The following is a 20,922-nucleotide window of genomic DNA, read 5'->3' as shown; positions in this document are numbered from 1 at the left end:
TCAGTGCAAAAACTGAAATGCTTTTTAGGGTAACTGCCAATGCGTCTCCTAACTCTGGGTTTTCAAGGTATTTGAAAACCTGTATCATTTATCAGCACGGTGTGTGATAAATGTGCAGAGAACCAGCAAGACAACCATTCCCACGTTCTCAGAAAAACAGTCTGAGATGTACTAATTGGCCTTGTCAGTTTGAGACTTTATATATAAAGAAAGCAAGAAAGGGTCTCGGATGCTTGCCTCCGTCCAGCAGACCACGTGCTGGTCCAAGCTGCTTGTCCAGTTTGCTTCCCAGCCCTGCTGCTCATCCAGCCAGCGAGCCCCCAGGCCCTCCTGTCACAGAAGATCCGGCTTTGGCAGGAGCAGGGAGCAGAGGGCATCGGCCTTCCTGCTGGTCAGACTTTCAAAGGAAGAGGAGAAACAGCTGGTTTTGAACTGCCCACCCCACCTCCACACTCTGCAGTGGCCAAAGATTGTTCTACTCAAAAAGATCATTTCGCTGCGGAGGATGTTTTGCATTTCAGGCTCTTAGAAGGACTTGGTGAAGAATAATCATTAAATAGGCCCCCATGACACATCGGCCACATTCTGCTACGGGAAAAAACTCACACTTCATATGTATGTGGTTAATGACAAATTGTATTTGGTGCCAAGGTTTTAAAAAGCACTATTTTGACATTAAATTGTGTTCTTCTCTGTATTAACGGCCTATGTCTTCTGAGTTTTCTTTTTCGAGGTTTTCTAAATTTTCCTCTGTAGAACGAAGAAATCTGAAAGTCCTATCATGCCATTCTTTTTAGAGTCTCTAAATTGGAAACAGATAAAGGCACATATTAGTAACTTCTTATAGCACACAATACAACTTCTATGGAACACCGTATAATTTGTAAGTTTTACCTTAAAATTTTGATTATTTATGGGCTCCAATTGTAAGTCTTACCTCTAAAAATAAAGTATTCTGTTTTCTTATATTAAAAAAAATGGGTGTTTATTCCTAGGCAAAAAAAGCAGTACTATGTTATGGATTTTTCTTTATTGACGACTCAAATTTTAGTCACAAGTATAACAAAAATATCCTTCTGTTTAAAAAATTGGTCCAGTAAAACTCAAAGGACTGTCTCGAGTCTGTGAAACTTTGGCATTGACAATAGTATCTCTTTTGATTTTTCTCTTTGTCTATAGATAGTTGTACCTCTTAAAAGATGGTGAACATTAGTAAATTTCTACTGACAACATCAGCAGATGTAAAAACATGGAACCATAACAACGTTCATTTTCAATGTCAGTGGGAAAATGAGAACTGCCTTGAGGGCTCACTTTTAAAAGCAAAAGGAATACAAGTTAGTGATTCTAAAAGATATTTTACCATAAAAAGCAACCTCCTCTTACAGGCCCAGGGGAATTAACACCTGTGGAATAGCCCCCAACTGTGGCTGCCGGGAGGTGGAGGGGGTCTCGGAGGAACCACACCAGTAGCCCCGAGCACCTGTGCTCCTGGGTGTGAGGACTCCCAGCCTCTGCTCAGGCAGCAGGAGGACCCGCTTACTGTCCCTGTTGTGCTGATACTAAAGGAAAGCCAACCGGAGCTCCCCACAGGCGGGGAAAAGCCACTGACCACGTAACGAAAGAAAACCATGGAGTAAAATTTTACTTGGCCTTTTCCTGCAAAATACAGTAACTCTTCCCCTTAGGTACCATCCGTGGCTTGAGAACAACCACATCAGCATCCTTCTGCCAACAGCAGAGGTCACTCTAACCTGCTGGGGCCTCCCCAGCCTCCCGAGCTAGGTCAGCCCCCGGCACCCCCAGCCAGAGCTCCCGCCCCCCAGCTAGGCCTGTCCCTCCACGGGCCACCGCCGGGGCTCTCGCCGCCTGAGTGGCCGTGAAGGCAGCGCAGGGCAGGGTCCAGCATCATTCGCTAAGGAGATGTTGAGGGCTCTGAAACGCTTTGGAAACCAAGGAATGAATGAGTCATGGAATGAATAAAGGATTGTTGAATCGGCCGAGACAAAGAGGAAATCACTCCTGCTGCACAAAGCAGCCGAGTTAACAAGTCTACGTTGGTGGAGTGGGCGGGGGGGTCTGACCCAGTGACCCAGGCCAGGGCGTCGGGGCGGGGCGCTCCCCACTCAGCTCGCGGCCTCCATCCAGCACGCAGGCCAGGCGCTTGCAGGTGGTGGGGAGCGGGTGGATTTGCTCTCAAAGGATGACTCAGAAAGCCCAGCTCACGCACCCTGCCTGCTCTGAGGACTTAACCAGGGTGCCCAGGTCCATTCAGGTGTTTCCTGGGAGCCTTGTGGGGGGCTGTCCTCAGCTAGGGTGCACAAGGCACCTGGTTATAGACCAGGACCTCCCACCTGGCAGGTAAGTGTGCTTCTTTACCTTCAGCCCTCCTCCTGGAGGTCAAGCCGACCTCCCCCTTCCCAGGAGTCTGTAGCCAGACCCCGGCAGCTGGAGGCCACACTTCATCTCCTCTGTCCCCTGAAGTCCTCTGAAATCACTGCTGCCAGGGGCACAGTGACCACCGTAGCCAGTGTACGGGACAGTTTTGGAGTCTGCCACACTGGACAAGGCCCTCCTGCCCTCTCCTGCAGGCCCTTCCGGGCCTCACTTTCCCCAGCTTTCCTCTTCCCTCTCCAGCCCCTCCTCACTCACTGCCCCCTCCCCAAAGGCTGTGGTCTCCTCACACTGGGATGTCCAGCCCAGATCTGAGCTCCCTGACCCACCCTGGGCCTCCCAAGTCCTGCCTCTCCCAGGTCCTTCCTGGGAGACACACAAATGTCCACTCAGGAGGCCACGACAGCCATCTGGGGCATTCCTGGAAGTCTCTCTCCTCACTCCTCACATCCAGTCAACCACCCCAATCCAAGCAGCACTGAAAAACCTCTCCCTTCTTTGTCATTTCTTGTCTGGACCTCTGCAGAAGCCTCCTAACTAGTCTCCTTACATCTGCGACTCAAGGAGAATTCTAACCAAAAATAACCACTGTGTTCCCTCTCTAAGACCTTCTGTGACTCCCTAGTGCCACTAGGCATAAGCCAAACTCCTCAGGGGCTCCCATGCCCCTCCACCTCGACCACCTGTGGGGTCCATCCACACATGTCCCCCCAGCACCGCTCAGCGTGCAGACCCTACCCCAGGCTGGTGGAGCAGCCCACGTGGCTGTGCTCCGTACACAGCAGGGAAGATGACTTCACGGACGGATGGAGGGAGGAAGGTGCTGCTTTATGGCAGCGCCGTTTAGGGGAGGCCTCCCTGAGCAGAGGACACTTGGTGATGGTGCAGGCAGGGGGAGTGGGTTGCACGTGGGGATGACACTGGAGGGCTCAGGAGAGAGGAGGGTGATGCCCTGGGCTCAAGGAGTGGAGATGGCTGGGTGGGGGGCAGATTCCCCCAGGGTGAGGAGGGGCCTGAGGGTGGGATGTGGGTGGGGGATAGGCACGGGCTGAGGGGGCCCAGGAGAATGAGGGAATGGTGGCCAAGAGATGGGGGTCAGAGAGGGCAGAGTGTGGGGCCAGCCGAGGTTTGATGGTGTCCAGAGCGAGTGACCGAGAAGTCATAGCTTCGTGGTGGGGAGGGATGGGGAGAGGGTTACCATGTCAGTGGACAGGAAAGAAAGACTGGATCACTGAGTCTGGGGGCATAGCTCAGTGGTGGGGGTCTCCAAGAGAGTGCAATTTTGAAGGGAGGAGAGGAAGTGGTTTGGAGGGACAGGGAGGCTGGAGCATGAGGGGAGAGGCCACGGAGGCAAGGGCTGCTGGTGGCCAGGGTCCCAATAGGAGGAAGTGAGGTGGGGGCTCGTGCCACATCCCAGATGGGGCAGTGGGGGAGGCCGAGGGGACGAGAGTCTGGGCTCAGGCTCTCAGGGGCCAGGGGAGTGCGGCTGAGACAGCCCCATCACCATCACTGTCACTGTCACCGTCACCATCACCGTCCCTCAGGCCCTAGCTCTCTTATGATCCAACCCACCCCCTACATCCCTGCACAGAGGCAGCACTCCGTAAAGGTCTTGGGCTTAAGATGGAAAGTGTGTGGCTCGGACGACCGTTGGGGGCACTTGGGGTGTGGCCGGGAGGGGCTGGGAGGCCTCAGGGGGCCTGGGGGAGCCACCTTCTAATGATCGCAAGACTTCCTCCAGCCTGACCTCTGGGCGGCACTCAGAGCCGCCTCGCCAGGCGGGGCCACAGCCACCCCCACCTGCTGGGCCGCTCTTCCCCCGAGCCCCCTCCTCCAGGCAGCACAGCCTGGGGGCTGGGGGCACGGGGTGGCTACACACTCACTCCCTCCACTCATCTCCGTGTTTCATTGTTGAGAAATGAATTCTATCTTACTTTTGAACATGCCCTGTTTTAAACCATCCGTTATCCTGTACTTAAGAATCAAGACACATTTCCCATAACGTTTCTTAACGACAGATAATGTTTCCTTCCTCTGAAGTTACCCCTCCTGCGGCCCAGCTTTGTCCAGCACCACTGAGCCACATCTCGGAGCCCAGAATGAGCCACTTCCCTTCTGCCGGAGGCGGGGTTCGCTGGAACAAAGTCGTCTGAAGACAGAGGAGAATGGGAGGAAGGGAGCCCCCGACCCCCCGCACACCTGAGCTGCAGGGTGTGCTCACACTTACACGTTCTCCTTCAGAGAGGCCAGATAGGTCTCCGTGTCCGAGGCAGGTATGTCCGAGTCGAGTCCCGACAGGTAACGGTAGACGTAGGAGAAGGTCTCGAACGGGATGCAAGCGGCGCCGCCCTCGGGGTCGCCGGTCAGGATCTCACACAGGTGCTTCATCGCGGTCGTCAGCGACTAGGGACACAGCAAACCGGGTGCGAACACAGTTATTACCGGGCTTCGCTAGCAAGCAAAGACGGCAGCAGGAGAAACACTTGCTTTACGGAAATTTTCCCCAAATTCAGAACCAGGGGAATTTATAATTGTCATAAAGAGAAAGGAAAGGTTTGATCAAGATGCAATTAATTCCCAGATTTTATTTTATGAGGAGGAAGCAGCTATCCTATTGACAACGGACCTCTCAAGCCAATGCAGACCCTCCAGCCCCTTCAGCCTCACGACATACCTACAGGGACGGAGCGGACTGTCCCCAGTCAGAGACCACCTGTAGAGGGTGGGGACTGGCAGGGCAGGGCCCACTGCGCCCCGGCTCTGTGCAGGCTTCAGGTGGGGCTCAGCCTGGCTCTGGGCCTTGTCACAGGTCCAGAAGGTAGAAGGCCTGGGTCAGTCACCACCCCCACCCCCGCCAACATGCCTGACTTTCAGCAGAACGCCCGTCCTCGGGGGAGCCTTCCCACCTCCACATGGCACAAGCTTCAGAACATGCTGACCACCCCCACCGTCAAGCCACGAGGGTGCGAGGAGCTGTGCTCAGGGTAGGGGGAGCCACCGCCTGTGTCAGACACACCGGGAAGGCCCACAAAGCTGAGGGGCTGGTCTCAGCGTTAGCTCTCGTGCTGACCTCACAGAGCATCTTGGACGAGTGTTAGGATCCATCACTTGCACACATGCAACAGAGGAGTGGGGAGCGGCCCCCGCGAGCTGGGTTACGTTTCCAGGAATGTAGTGAGATGGCTGATCTCACAGCTTGACCTAAGGAGGAAGAACCTAAGGGAAGATGAGGAACCCAGACAGCGGGGCTGTAGGACAGACTCGGACCCCCCAAGAGGAGCTCCTGAGGGAATGAATCTGGGCTGCACTCACAGGAGGAAAGAGCAAGGAGGGCTGTGGAGGACAGTCCCCAGGGAGAGCTGCAGACTTAGGGAAGGTCGCACACAGCCCTGCTTGCCTGGGACAGAGACTGGGGGGAGGTAAACCAGCGTCCCTGAGGACACGTACAGGGCTGGAGCCAGATCTTTTTTTTTTTTTTTTTTGGAACACATTCATTATTTTGCAGTTTCTGTGGGCCAGGAGCCTGAGCACTGTCAGCCTCCAATCAGGTGGTGGCCAGAGTTCGGTTCTGGTGGTGGAGCCACTTCCAACCTGCCTCAGGGTGTTGGCAGAACTCACTTCCTGTAAGACTGGTCCGGGGCCCTGGCTTCTTGCCGGCTGTTGGCCGAAGTCCCCCCTGAGCCCTTGAAGGCCACCTGCAGCTCCCTCTCTGAGGTCCTCTTAGAACACAGCAGCTTGCTTCTTCAAAGCCCCAGGAGCAGGGCCAGGTTCTCACAGTAAATATCAGAGAAAAATCACCTGTGCTTCCGGCAGGGGGAGGGGAAAGACAGCGGGACTGAAACAAGGTTCGTGTCCCAGGCACAACCGGGCCTCTCATCTACTGGTTAGAGTAACTTTGTGAGATGAGGTCAGCGGGGCCCAGGGAAGCTGAATCACTTGCCCCAGGTAAGCCACCTGGGACCCAACGCAGGCGGTCGGCCTCCTGAGCCCAGCGGTGACCACACATTCCACCACCGCTAACGGCCACTGGGCTGGCTCAGGGAGTGAGTGACGGGCAGACTGGTGCCTGGATTCCAGGCGTTCATCCGGAGGGTGTGAAGCCACCTCCCCCATCACCATCAGCCCGGGGCTTTGGGGGTCTGCAAAGCCACTTCCCACCTGCCCTGGCCGGGACTCGTGCCCCTGCTGTGCTGGAATTCCGGGCCGGGGACAACACAGTTCCGACGTTAGCCTGACACTGGGGGCAGAAGGATGCTCTAATTAGAAAAATGATGGCATTCGTTTCTCCAAGGACCACCCCGCACACCGACGCCCCTGAAAGGAGGAGGACTTGGAGAAGACAAAGTTGTGTCTTTCACAGGTTCCTTGCTCGAGATGTCAGAGATGGGTTTTTTGTTAGACTTTGCTGTTTTATCCAACACGGTGGAGGAAGGTCGTCATGTATGTGGAACTGCGGGGCCTCACTGAGGGAGGGGAGGAGGCAGCAGCTGGTGAGGAGCCCGCAGATGAAATCTGAGTGACGTGATGTTCAAACACTTCCGAGGAAGAGGTATTTAAGGAAGAAATCCATCCAAACATCCTGGCATCACTCTGCAAAGGCGCAATGACGCTACCGGTGTTAACACTTCTGACAAAAAGATTTGCAGCAATTTTTAAACCCAAAAGGATTCACAAAGCAACTTGCTTGGTTTGGAGAGTTTGTTTGCCCGAAACAAACTTCTCAATTCCAGGGGGTCGTGGGTCCTAAGGCTACAGCTCACCAGCCACAAGGACCCCTCCTTGGCAGACGTCCCTTTTGACCTCCTGCAGGTTTTTCCTCTGGTTTGTAATCCATCCAGGAGGAGGGGACCGCACTGTTGTCAGCCAAGGGTTCACTCCTGAGCCGCGTGTGAACCTGGAGACGCGCGAGAAACACGGGCATGGAGGTCCTGTGGCTTCCTGAGCATCCTCGGCGCCTGTCCCGTGGGTCTGTCATTTCAGAATTTCAGCGGTTCTCATGACGATGCCGTGAACCACCTCACAGCGCCCACAGTGTCCCTTTTAGCTGCAGAGAATGACAACACGGGTGATACCCTGGCTGACCCTTTGATGAGAGTAGGAACAGATAGGGACTCGCTCCTGTGGTGTGGCGTGAGCTCAAGGGAGACCGGACTCCGCAGCCCGCAGCGCCATTGACCCCAAATCTCAGTTTTCACAACCCTTCTCATTTCCTTACCCTCACAGGTTTCCTAGTTCACAACGCGGTTGTGGGCCTTGTGGCCGGTGCAGGTGGGAGACCCACACTCTCGGGGGGTGGGGGAGCGGTGTGGGCCTGGAGTGAAGCCAGTCCATCAGGCTGAAGGGATGGATGGGCCACCATGTCCAGCATCCACCGCTGCCACCTCCTCCTTCCCCACGGAGGAGACGCTCAGCTCAGGGGAGGGGGGTGGGACGTGAGCCCAGGAGCCCAGGGGCCCACGAGCAGCTGCTTCCTCTCGGTGGGAGGCAGGTACTAAATGTGCCCGTGGCCGGAGGCTCACACACACGGCAGCTGTATGTCTGCACCGGCTGCAGGGGCAACAGAAAGCCACGTGGGCATCTCAGAACCAGCTCTAGATGCTCAGCAGGGGAACCTGACTGAGAGGAAAGAGGCCGGGGAGTGAGCAAGACGTCACCGCCACCCCTAGGACAGGGGCTGCCACCCCCAACCCACCGGGCACCTCGGTGGGTCAGGGACACCAGACCCAACATGCAGAAGCACAGCTGTGGGCGGATGAGGGTCCGAGAACCGCAGGATGAGTGCAGCTGGGAGGCTGACACCTAGCACTTTTTAGGGTTGGGACCACTTTAGGAGTCCTGCTCCCTGAGGCCACATCCCAGCCTGTGGGCGGCACGCTCCCCAGAGGGGCCCCTCCACCCCAAGGCCGTACTCCGCTAGTGGCGGCTCTGGAGTCCGTGGTCTGAGTTCAGATCCCCCCTGACCACTTCCATCTGCCGCGCCTCCCTCTCCATAGCGCCCTATCCCACGATTCGGAGAACAGGACTTTCCTCAAAGCATTGCTGGGAGGAATGAAGAGAAAGCAAAGGGCTCCAAACACGCCCGCACCTGGAGAGAACCCTAGAAATAATGGCCATTTGTAAGCAATCCGCTCGGATGGAAAAGTACGTTACGCGCGTGTACATTTGCCGCTGTACACGCAGAGGGATGCTCTTGTGAAGGATGAAGTGCAGGTGCTTTTCAAAGCCTAATCCGAGTCAGGCCCGTAGCTTGCCATTACGTACTTTCTCCGTAAGTGTGTGTGGAGCCGGGGAGGAGGACTTGGTTCATACATTTTTCATGTTATGAGAAAGATCTCCATGCTTAAAAAACAAAATGAAAAGTGTTGATCCACCTCTTTAATGCTTAATATCACTGATGGTGCTGCAGGAACGTAAGGTGGAGGCCACAGCATAGACCTGTGATTGCTTCCCCGGGGCAGCACCGCACAGCCAACCTGCCTGGGGCCCCTTCGCCCCACGCTCCAGCCCCATTTGTGGCTTTCGATGTGAGAACCAGAGCAGCGCTCAGGGCTTCGGGGATGTCACAACGGCGGCCACACAGGCACGGGCTGCCTGCCTGTCTTGCTTGCTCAGAACCCTCAGCACCCAGAGCAAGGCCCCCTAGAACAGGGCTCGACAGACATCCATGGAAGGAACGAAGGATGAATGATGCGTGTGGCTCAGAAATTTGAGCAGGGTTTCGAGTCTCTGCAGAGAACTTAATTCATCCAACTGGAGTGACCTGGAAGAGAAACCGAAGAGCTCGGAGAGCGTGTCTGCCACGAGCCGGGAGACGCCGCAGCCTGAGCAGCAGGACTCACTCCGTCACGTCGACGCAGAGCGACTGGATGCCAACCTGACAGCATCCTACGTGCAGAGAAGCCACTGTAAATTACTCCTGCCCACCTCGCTTCACTTCTTCATTGGCTCCTTTCTGGAGGCTGGGGTTTTTTTGTATTCTTTTGTTTTTAAGCATAAATGCTAAGATGCCAAACTGCATGAAGCACCATACCCCAGAAATCACAGCGCCAGGTAAGAACCTCCTGGCTATTCCCCAAACGTGGGCACACAGCACAGCACCAAAGCAAGTCCCAGCATAGCGCCTGGTGCCCTCCGGCCCCTGCAGCCCCAGAGCACGGCTGTTTGCTCTGCACTTGGTGGGGGCGGGGGATGGGCCAGGGCAGAGCTGGCATCCCAGGCTGTGAGCTTGACCTGGCAGAGAAGCAGGAGCAGGAGGCTTTCACACTTGAACCTCCTCCCAGCGGTTCCCACAGCGGGAAGGGGCCCCGGGCCCAGGAGAGAGTCAAAGGCCAACAGCAGAGACCACGGGCAGAGAAGGCTCAGTTAGGGGACAGGGCGGGATCCCACACTGGCTGATGGGGTAAGTGACAGGTTTGCGCTGTTTATCCGTCCCTTCCCGGGTATTCAGTTTAGAGGAGGCTCCACCCTTAACAAATGTCTCCATCTAGCGTCACATACTGCCCGTGCATAAGAGGCCTTATCTTGCAAAACAGAGTTGGTTTGGTTTTAAATTTAGTGCCTAATTCTCCTGATTAGGGAGGTAGAAATTACAAAGATGGATCTCCCAAATGTGAAATATTCTGATTTTTTCATCACTTATAAAGTCTAAACTTCACAACAAAGTTTAGAGGCACGAATCATAAAATAAAATATTAGTTATTCATTTTGTATTATTAAAATCACACTTTCACAGAGTTCCAGATGAACAAAGCAACATAAAATTTTCTCCAATAACTAAATTTGCCTTTGTCCTTCTCAGTAACACCCCCTGGGATTCTCCCCAGCAACTTCTGAGCCCACAGGAGGGCACTTGGTGCGAGGTGACCACCTCTCCGGCACAGCCAGCCCAGGGCTGACTGGAAACACCCGCGGGCAGTTACACAAAAAAAAGTCATCGCAGCGCTCAGCCTAACGCCTGGCTTTACCGGGGTCTCCGCTCTTCTCCCTGGGGCAATGAATGGCACTGCTGAATTATAGTGAAGTCACACAGCGCATACTGCTCAGCAGAGGAAATGAATGCAGTACAGTGGTCAATAATGATCCAGATGAATAAATAGAGAACTCTAATTGGGAATGAAGAAAGCTCCAGGAGATTAGTAACAACATGATTACCTTTCCATAAAGTTAAAGCCAACTACAATTAAATAATATATTTCTTGGAGGACGTGTATGATCCCGGAAGCATGAGCCCGGGGCTGGGGGCGGCGGGGGCTGGGGCGCAGGTCAGTTGCAGGTATTAGCTGAGTTAGTGGTCATGGTAGGTAGCATTACAGAAGGTAATTCCGGAAAGTTAAAATGGAATTAAGGAGGCTTAGGCATGGACCTGGGATGAGGGCATCCCGTGAAGCAAGGACTGTGAACTGTCAAGTTACGTGCTCTGGGCCAGAGACTGAAGGGCGGGGGCAGGAAAGTGTGCTGTGTCTGCAGTGAAGGGAGCTAGCTCTCTTTTCTCAACCCCTTCCTTTACAAACTTAAAGTGGTAACTCTCCCCGCACTTGACCCCATGTCTCGCAGGACAACTCAAACACTTGAGCTAAAGAGAGATTCCAGATTCCAGATTCCCGAAGGAAGTCTTGCCAAAGTCCTCCCAGCCCCACTCGCTCCCTCCCACCCCACCCACTCAGTTCACGCAGGCAGGGACGCCTGCGCCTCCATTCTGAAGTCGGATGGGTTGTACTTGAACATCAGCAAGGTGGCACCTTATCTGTTAGTTACTAATAACACATTTTAACTAAAAACCAAAATAACTGTACAGAATAACTTTGCACAAGATGAGGAAACAGGTGTGACCAAAATGACATATCATTTAATAAAAATCATTGATGCATTCTCTTCTAAGACCTAAATGTATTTTAACAGCATCTATGTATTTTGTCTACTGTTAATGTCTTTTAAATTGAAGCATTCCTATGTATTGAACTTCTGTAAATAAAGTAACTATAAGCCTAAAATACAATAAACATCTGGAAAAAAAATGGTCTTTGGAAGACAAAATTACTAACGTAATGAAAGTATTCTTTCAGTTTCTTAAACACCTGTTATTTTAAGCTGAGCCTATGATTACACAGAATTATCAATATGCCATTTATAGGTACGTACCCCACCAAGCATGCTACATCCAAGCGCTAAAAATTTTATCCATTCAATTTTGTTTTTGCAAGGATCCAACTCCAAGACAGCTCTGAATTTTTCCCCTGGCAGGCACAGATTTTTCCATTTCTGCTCAAGATCTGCTAATTCCACATATTCCTTGTGGCTACACTGTTGAGAAAACAGAGCATGACAATCTAGGTAAGTTTAAAAGATCCACAAAGTAATATAACGCTTGTGAATATTTGAATAGAGTCGGAGCACCCATCCCTGTCCAGGGAAGAACTCTGAATCCACTGCACCGTTAGCCCAGGGGAGGAGGGGTGGAGAGAGGCAGTGGGGGAGGGGTGCGCGGGGAGGGAGAGGGGCTGGGAACTAGAGATCAGCAACAAGTTACTTCTTAAAAGACAAAAGGGCTGTGAAGCAAATACGGCCTCATGTTATGACTTACTAACATTATGGGTGTATAGGCATTGGGTACATACATGATTCTCTATGGTTGGAAACACTTCACAATAAAAATAAACTTCAGGAAATCAAATGAAATCCAATCCCTCAACATGTGAACAGCTAAATGGGAGTAATCTTAAACCTGAAAATCAATGTATTCCTCCTATTTTAGACAACCTACGAAAATTAGTAACTTCCGTGATCTGCTAGCGCTCCTGTGTGAGAGAGCTTTGAGCAATTTCGTCATGTCTTTTCCCAAACTACCCCTTTCCAGTGGTTATTCATTTTCCCTTAAAATAGGGAGCCATGGGAAAATCCTGTTTTCAGAAGTCACTGTATCCTGGACAGGAACACAGGACCTCAGGACGTATCATGGGGACGAGTCACTTTAAAAACCAGGGCTGTTCCCCTGACGTTGCTTTTAGCAAAGTGGCCCAGCCACTCTGATAAAACACACTTCCTATTAACCCTCCAGGTGAGAAGGTGGGTCCCCAGGGCCCTCAGGACGGCAGTCGGACCTTCAGATGAAGGAAGTGGCAGATTATCCCCTTAGCACTGTTCTTATATTTCAAGAACGATCTTAGCAACAACCCCCATGCCTGGAATTCCATGTTTTCAGACCTTTTTTTTTAAAGTCCCGCAGCACCTAGCATCTTAATTTGGTATTTAAAAGAAACTATATTTCTATATAATCAGAAACAGCTATTTTGGGTTCCTTAAACCAGAGAAAGGCCACTGAACGCAAAATTCCTTCTTTGAATAAACCTTGAAGTTTTATCGGTGGGCTTGTGTGGAGATGGTGGAGGTTTCTGCCAGGCTTTGTCTTAAGTTCAGCTGGCTGGTAACAAAGACCCTCATACCTGCTTGTGCAGAACTTTGAGGAGTCCTTGCGTCAGGCCTGTGTCTGTTTTCTGAGTGGCCACCGGCATTTCGATTCTGTCCTTTACAGGAAGCGGGTCTCCTCTTGACAAAGCTGAGAAATACCTAACAACAACAGACATCGCTGAAGCGCCACAACCAGCCCTTGAAGTCACCCGCTTTCATCAACAACTCCAGAGGGAGACGGTGATCAGGGAGCAGCACGCTGGGTGCGCTCCGCCGGCTGGGGCCGGGCTCCTCCACACAGCCCTCCGCCCTCCCTGTCTCTGTGGGCCTCAGGTCCTCTGCACAGCGGGGGTGACAGCCCCAGTCTTAGGGACCCCGCCCAGCACTCCTGGGGCTCCCGTAACATGTGGTCCTCTTACCCAGCAAACGCCACATGGGGTCTGAGATGCTTCCAGAGGAGGTGAAAGTCAGGGCCCCACATGCCCCAAGTGCAAGGTCGTGGTCTAATCATGCCACTTTGACAGCTGGCGTCTCAGCCCTGCATTTTGAAGGGTTTAATTTCAAGCATCTCTGCCTACTCAGCTCCAAGGCGCCCAGAAAAGGAAATCTCCTGATTGTCTAAATCAGGCGTCACCCTCCCTCACCCTTCACTTTTCCTGCCTGTTTTTGTTTGTTTGTTTGTTTGTTTTCAGTGTTTTTTTCTCTTGACCATTCCTTTCTGGGACATGAACAGCTAACAGTGGGACAAGTAGGGCATGGAGACAGCTTGGGGCAATAAGTCAGGATGGGGCGACAACCAGGGGGCACCGGTTAGGGTAGGGCTGGGGGTGCCAGCAGCGTCTTCTGCAAAACTCACCCCCTTGGGCACATGCCAGTGGACGCAGGCCGCTAAGTCACATCATCTGCCACCCTCGTGACTTTACCACCACCAAAGAAATGACATACCCAGGAAAATCAAACACTGAATCGTCCAGGGCCACAGGTGACCGCTGAAGATAAGAGTAATTAGAAACATCTCTGAACAGGTAACAAAATGTAGATAAATAGGTGTCTGATAGGCTAAAAGAAATTTTACATCTCTCCTATTTTTTTCTCTCCATCCCTCAAATTCAACTTTGCTTTCATGCTGTTAAGACAGTCCAGTCATATTTTGTTAACTTAATGGTTCGAGGGAAAGTCAAAAGGAAAGCAGCAGATGGACCTGAGGACCGAGAGGGCCAGGGTCAGGGACGGGTGCTTAGTTTTGCCACGTTCCTAATTAGGGTTTTCACCTATTTCGTGGACTTTACTCCCCATAACCCATCAAACCCATCACCCGGCCGATGCAGCCTCTCGAGCCGTGCTTCTCAAGAGGGGGCGATCTTGGTCCTGCCCCCACCCCCAGGAGGCACTGGCAGCGTCTGGAGACCATTTTGGTTGTTCACAACCTGGGGTGGATGGTGTTACGGGCATCTCACAGGCTGCTGAGGATCCACAATGCACAGGACACCACACACCCCGCAAAGAGCTGGCCAGTCCAAAGCGTCAATAGTGCCGAGGCAGGGAAGCTGGCCTGAGTGGCCAGGCCAACTAGGGCCTCATGCTCTCGAGTGTGTTGTTTCTCAAGGCGCAGGTGAGCAAAAGCCTTTAGGACCTGACTGGTTCCTGCTGCCATCACAGCATCAGATCCACAATGGCATTATGTCACAATGGTGACAAAATAAGGTCCCGCCTATTAGTTGCTGTGACACAGCAGAGGCTAGGGGCCCAGCCTGACTCAGCTCTGCCTCCTGCCAACCTCACCTGGAAAGAACCCTCCCCCGAAAGCCTGCCTGGGCCTTCCAGGTGGAGTCGCTTCCACATGCAGCCTGCTTTCCTGCTTTGTTTTCAGTTGTTTTTTCCTTGCCACGGCCCCTGTGTTCATAAGCTGTTTCCTCTTCTGCCTGGTCTTAACCCCAATCTCTTGCCTACGAATTCTTTTAAAGACCAATTCACCTTCTTCTGAACAGCATCTCTCCATGACACATTCTCCTCTGAGAGCATCGGGACACATGGAGCCCACTGTGCACACACTGCACAAAAATAATGCTTTAAATATATTTTAATGCTTTGGATATATTTAAAGATAAAGCATTAAATTATGCTTGCTTTTTCTCCTAAACTCCAAAATTGTTCTTGAGAGAAATCAGTTGCATGGAACATTCAGAAAGTTCTCGATTAAGCCTTTTAACGTGAAGCTTAAAATAGTTTTCTCTAAAGCGTTACCAAATATAATGTTCCAAGAAAAAATGATTATATCTTGGAATGTTTTGTAGAGTATGCCTAAACTCTTCTGAGCCGTATCTTTCATTTAGGCTTGAATAATGGTTAAAACCAGAAGCCACAATTTTGGGCAAGAACCTTGAGTCTTTCAGAAGCAATTGACAGAAGCACTTGTCCCAAGGCAAAGTGCTGGATTAACCAGTAGCCTCGCATGGTAGGTACAATAAGATATCCTGGTCCAAAATATACCAAAGATATCTTGGTCTTAATCCCGGAAGCTGTGGATCCTCTTTTACATTGTAACAGGGAGTTTGCCAACGTGAGTGAAGATTTTGAGATGGGAAGATTATCGTGGGTCATCTGTGTGGTTCCTAAAAGCAATTGCAAATGTCCCTAGAAGAGGGAGGCAGAAGATGTCACGGTACTTCTGAAGATCGAGGAAGGGGTCAGGAGCCAAACAATACAAGGAATGCAAAGGAATGCAGCTCTAGGAGCTGGAAAAGGCCAGCAGAGGGACGGGTTCTCCCGGGAGCCTCCAGAGAGAGCACAGCCCCGCCGGCACCTTGACTGTAAGCTGGTGAAACTGACTTTGGCTTTTTGGCTTCCAGACCTGTAGGAGAATAAACTGCTGTTTTCAGCCGTTGTGTTTGGTGGTTATTTGTTACAGTAGTCACAGGAAACTGATTCACTTTAGTCGTTCAGTATAAAGAAGGTCAGCAGAATTCGACAAGCTAATTACAAAAAAAAATTAAGTTAAATTTATACTGATTCTTGTGATTACAGAATTGTCTAAGTCTGCTTACTGAAAAAGGGCAAGGAGCTTTCCTGTAAAATCAACAGGGTTTATTTTAATCGTTCTAAGGTCTGTTGACTTGTGACTTTAAAAAGGTTAGTGTCTGTTCCTGATGGTTAGAATGTTTTACTGCAAGAAACTGGAGCCTCACATGCTGTAAACTAAGCTGGGCAGAGTTTAACCTTATAGTAGCCTTGGGATGATTACCCCAGCATGACCTCCGTCCCTCTGGTTCCAATAAGCTCAAGTGGCACCTAGTCCTGGAAGGATTCTCTGAAGACAAGGAATATAACCGTAAGATTCCACCTTGTAAAAATCATTTTACAAATAAAATAAAGGGACAGTGATAGATTTTATAATATGATGCTGAAACTTTTCACCCAGTGTAACCTTTATAAATTTTAGGCTCCCTGAGTAAATACCACTCTCCAACGACGGAGTTGTCATTGCTTTGTACATAAATGAACATTTTGCAGTACTTTCTGGTCTCGTGGTCAGTAAACCACGATGCTTCCTAGATAGATACTTAGGTTGTAGATACCATCAATGCTAAAGTGAAAGTTTTGCCGGTACTCTAAGTGTCCTGAGCGTTGGACCACTGGCCCAGGAAGGAGGATTCACTAGGCAGGACTGGGCACGGGGACCGGCCGGCTCTCCCAGGCGCTGGCCCCGGGGCGCTTACCCCGCGGACCACTGCAGCACGTCGGCGGGCTGGGTGCGGATGGCAGCCTTGGTGAACTGCTTCAGGATGTCCGGCAGTTCCGGGGGAATGTGGATCTGCTGCGCGCAGAACATGGTGTCGGGAAGCGGCATCGCTCTCCGCAGGCCAGGACTGGGCTGGGAAGAATCTAGGTGTGCTGCGGAGGGAGGAAGGGCGGTTGGGTCAGCCTGGGGTGCCCGGACAGCCTTGACGGCCAACGGGTTCAGAGGCCGGGCCGCTGGCCCTCCGGGTTTGGGGCCAGGCCGGGATCTGCGCTCCCGATTTTGGAGCCTAGTCGGGGAGTCTTAAGTTTGGGGGCGACCCAACAGGCCGGCTTCACGAGGCATGGGCGGCTGGCGAGGGCTCTTACCCGCGCCTCCTCGGGCTCCTCGGAAATGAGGGCCAACCGCCGGCTCTAGCTATAAGCTCAGACCTGCAACTGGAGCGCAAGCCGCGGCTATTGTTGCGCAGCGGTATCCAGGCAACCGAGACGCGCGCGGGCCCCGCCCCCTGGGGCCGCACACGCGCACAAGCCCCGGATCGAGGTTGGTCTCCCTCCAGCGCGGGTTGGGAGGCGCAATGCGTTTGCGCAGTTTGGCTTTGACCCCACCCCGGCTTAGTATTAACAGTTTACAGCTTCACAAGAGGAACGTTTCACTTACGAAAGGTCCATTTGATCGATTTTCCACTGCCAAATGTGAGCAGCGAATTCACAAAGGACCCTCCCCCGCCCCTTTCCTTTGCTCAGTCTCCGCGAAGCTTTGAAACAAGATATGCCTTGTGTCCTCCAAAGTAGGAAGCAAAACGGTGGAGGCCTGTCTCCGCACGCAGCACGAGTCTCCCTAAAGGAATTTGGCCCCTGCTTTCCCGGCGGGCTTGGTTCATCCTGCACGTGCCTCTGCAGTTTGTCCAAGATGTGTGCGACCTCAGTGCCTTCGCACATGCTGTTCCCACTGCCCAATCAGTACCCCTTAGTGTACTCATTTTTCAGATCGCTATTTAAAAGCCACTTAGTGGGCAGTTTCCAGCCAAAAAGAAGATTCTATTTAACTTGTTTTCCTAAGTAAGATAGGGTGGTTGAGCCAATCTAATTGGGTCTAGGAGAAAATAAGCCACCTTTTCCCAAACGGTAGCTTTGGGTAGGAGAAACTGTTCCTTTCTGACCAGGACAGCATACAAGGTGTGAACCTAGCCTGGCCAGCTGCTGCAGCTGCCCTTAACACTCACACTAAATGAAACAAGCCCTGAGACCCACTTCCGCTTGACAAGAAGATAACTAGAATGAGCTATTTCCAGGAGTGGCCAAGATGACAAGCCCACCTTCCTTTCCTAGAGACATCAAGCTCTAAACACAACTCCTCTCTCTGGGCAACTTTCCTACCAAATGAAGACACACACATTTCCAAATTAACGGTTATTTGCAAAACTGAACACAGGCAATATTTAATGTTGATGATATGGGAAAACGAGGAACCTCATACACTGAGGAGAGAGGAGTGTTAACTGGTATATTTGGGGGCCATGTGGCACTTTAAACATGTTTAATGATTTAGCAGCCTTACTTCTAGGAAGTTATCCTACAGGAATACTAGCCTACAGAAATACTAGTAAAGTAATATGGACAACAATGTTTACTATAGCGTATAATAAAATGAGTTAACTTTCAGAAAACTTAAATCATGACCTTACCCGCACAATGGAACACAATACAGCCAAAATTTTTAATGGGGTAGCTACTTATGTACTGACACAAACAGATGTTCAGAAACGGTGAAAGAACACCATGCAGTGCAGCCCAGGGCGTGTGCACCTGTGGGGATAAAAGGGTCCGTGAACCTATGCTTATGGAGAGCACAGCCTGGAAGCAGACACCACACTACCGACAGTGCTCACCTCTGGAGGATGGCTTTCAGATTTTATTTTAATCATATATACATTATTTTGGTTCTGATTCATTCATTTATTTACTCAACAATATTTATTGAATGCCAAATATATCCCAAGACTGCCAGGAATTCAGTAGTAATCCCCAAATAATTAAGGGAAAATGGAAAAAAAAAAAAAACCTCTGGAGCCTACATTCCAAGTGAGGGAAAACATGCAAATGTAAACAAGATAGATAAACTGTACAGCATGTTGATAAATATGAAAGAGAAGAATAGAGTAGAACAGAGGAATGGCCCAGTAGCTACAATTTTAAATAAGCCTCCCTTAGAGACATTTTAGTAAAGAAATGAGGATGGGGAGACATTAAGGCATGGCAAATAGAAGTGCAAAGGCCCTGATGTTTGAAAAGGAGAGGCTGCCTGGAGCAAAGTAAACACAGTGGGTGATGGGCCAGACAATGTGAACTTGTGAAAAGTTCTGCTGTGATTGCTTCTAAGTGAAGTATGAATAAAAATCATCAGCCAAAAGTGAGAAAGGAGATGACACTCTGAGGTAAGAGAAATGGTAGGTTGGAGAGAATGTATGAACACATAACTTTAAAAATTGAGGTGTAATTAACATGCATGAATTGCACGAGTATAAACTCTACAATTCTGTAAGTTCTGGGATGTATATACATGTCAAACCAGAACACCGTCAAGATGGTGAACGCGTCCATCACACACATGCATCCTTCCGCCCCCCCCCCCGTTTATGTGCCTTTGAAACCCCTCCGAGTCCCTCCTTGCCAAGCCCCACCCGCACTGATCTGCTTTCTAGACTTCCGTAGGTTACTTTGTATTTTCTAGAATTTTATATAAAGGAAAGCATACTGTACATTTTTAGTATACTTTCACCCAGCACAATCATTTTGAGATTTGTTCATGTTGCATATACCAATAGTGATTTCCTTTTTGTTGCTGAGCAACATCCCACTGTATGGATAATCATTTATCCATTCACCTGTTGATGAGCACGTGGGTTGTTTCCAGCTTTGGGTTATTACAAATAAAGCTACTTTGAACACTCATGTCTAAGTCCTCATAAGGACTTAAACCTTCTTTTCTTTTGGTAAATAACCGATAGTGGTAAGTACGTGTTTTACCCTTTAAAGAACTGCCCAACTCTCTCCCGTAGCTGTACCACTTTACATTCCCTCCAGCAGGTTATGAGCGTTCCAGTCCCTCCAGGTCCTCACCATCACATGGTACGTATGGTATTTTTAATTTTAGCCATTCTAATATACGTGTAGTGGTCATCTCACTGTAGTTTTCATGTGCATTTTCTTTATGGCTAATTATGTTGAACATTTTCTCATGTGTTTACTTGCCGTCTATTGATCCTTTGCAGTGAAGTACATTTAAATATTTTGCCCATTTTTTTAAAATAGGCAAATAGGTTTTCCTACTACCAAGTTTAGAGACTCCTTTACTTCAAATGCGTTTCCTTTATCAGAAATGTTTTGTAAACATTTTCTGCTACTCCATGACTTGTCTTTTTGTTTTCTAAACCGTGTATTTCAAAGAGCAGATGTTCTCAATATTGATAAAGCCCAATTCGTCAAATTCTTCTTCTATGGATGGTGCTTTAGGGGTTGTAACCCAGGATTATTTTCCGCTTTGTCTTCTTCATATATAGTTATGGATCTTACATTTAGGACTACAGTCCATTTTGAGTTAATTTTTGCCAATTTGAGATACGGATCAATTTTTAATCTTGCATCTGGATGTTCAATTATTCCAGCACCATTTATTGGACTTCTGCACCTCTGTGAAAAGGCAGCTCTCCATGTATGTGTAGGTCTATTTCTGGACTGTCTATTCTGCTCCATCAAACCAATGAATCTGTGCAGCTAGCAGAAGGGACTGATCCAGATAAGCAAAGAACAAAGGAGGGAATGAATGGGGTTCCCAGATATAAAGCTTCTTGTCCTTAAGAAAAGTTACTAAACAAACATGGAAAAGCAGAAAGACAGTGCACTGTTACTTATGTAAAGGAAGAAATTTCATAAAGATGATTAAACAACGTGAAGTGCTATAGAAAGGGGCCTCACCAGGTTACTGACTGTTGACATAAGAAGTTTTAGTGCCACATGGGACTGGCAGAAGCAGACTGCAGGGGGTGACAGAGGACATGTGGGATGTGGGACGAGGGGTGACGACATATACAAAACAGTAATCAAGGATACAGCCAGGTCATCACAGACTCCACAGGTGGATCCTTTCTCTGTGTTCCTCGTGGCATTTTATCCCTACCTACAATAGTATCTTTGGCTCATTATCCTGTTCTTTTCCATTCTAACTGGGCTCCCTGAAGGCAGACCCCGTACTTCGCTCAACTACAGTACTAAGTACAGCGCTAGAAACAACACACAAAACAAAACAAAAACGGGGTGGATGGGGGAATGCTACCTCCTCAGAGCCCTATTTCACTTGTCATGTTGGTTCTGTCTGCAAGAGCGGCT

The 20,922-nt window shown here is 50.3% G+C and overlaps 1 protein-coding gene across 1 annotated transcript; it reads right to left on the bottom strand.

The window, feature by feature from the left end:
- Positions 1-618: 618 nt before the first annotated feature.
- Positions 619-17,060, bottom strand: ROPN1L (rhophilin associated tail protein 1 like). Its single transcript, XM_010957260.3, has 6 exons — positions 16,903-17,060; positions 16,515-16,689; positions 12,834-12,957; positions 11,533-11,694; positions 4,622-4,797; positions 619-802 (listed from the first exon to the last, which is right to left on the bottom strand). The coding sequence occupies exons 2-6, from the start codon at positions 16,643-16,645 to the stop codon at positions 739-741; spliced, it is 657 nt and encodes a 218-aa protein (XP_010955562.1). The 5' UTR covers positions 16,646-16,689; positions 16,903-17,060; the 3' UTR covers positions 619-738.
- Positions 17,061-20,922: the final 3,862 nt, after the last annotated feature.

Source organism: Camelus bactrianus, chromosome 3 (assembly GCF_048773025.1).
Source record: "Camelus bactrianus isolate YW-2024 breed Bactrian camel chromosome 3, ASM4877302v1, whole genome shotgun sequence".
NCBI classification, from domain to species: domain Eukaryota; kingdom Metazoa; phylum Chordata; class Mammalia; order Artiodactyla; family Camelidae; genus Camelus; species Camelus bactrianus.
The sequence above is the reverse complement of the archived record's forward strand: the minus strand, read 5'-3'. Positions and strand labels throughout refer to the sequence as shown.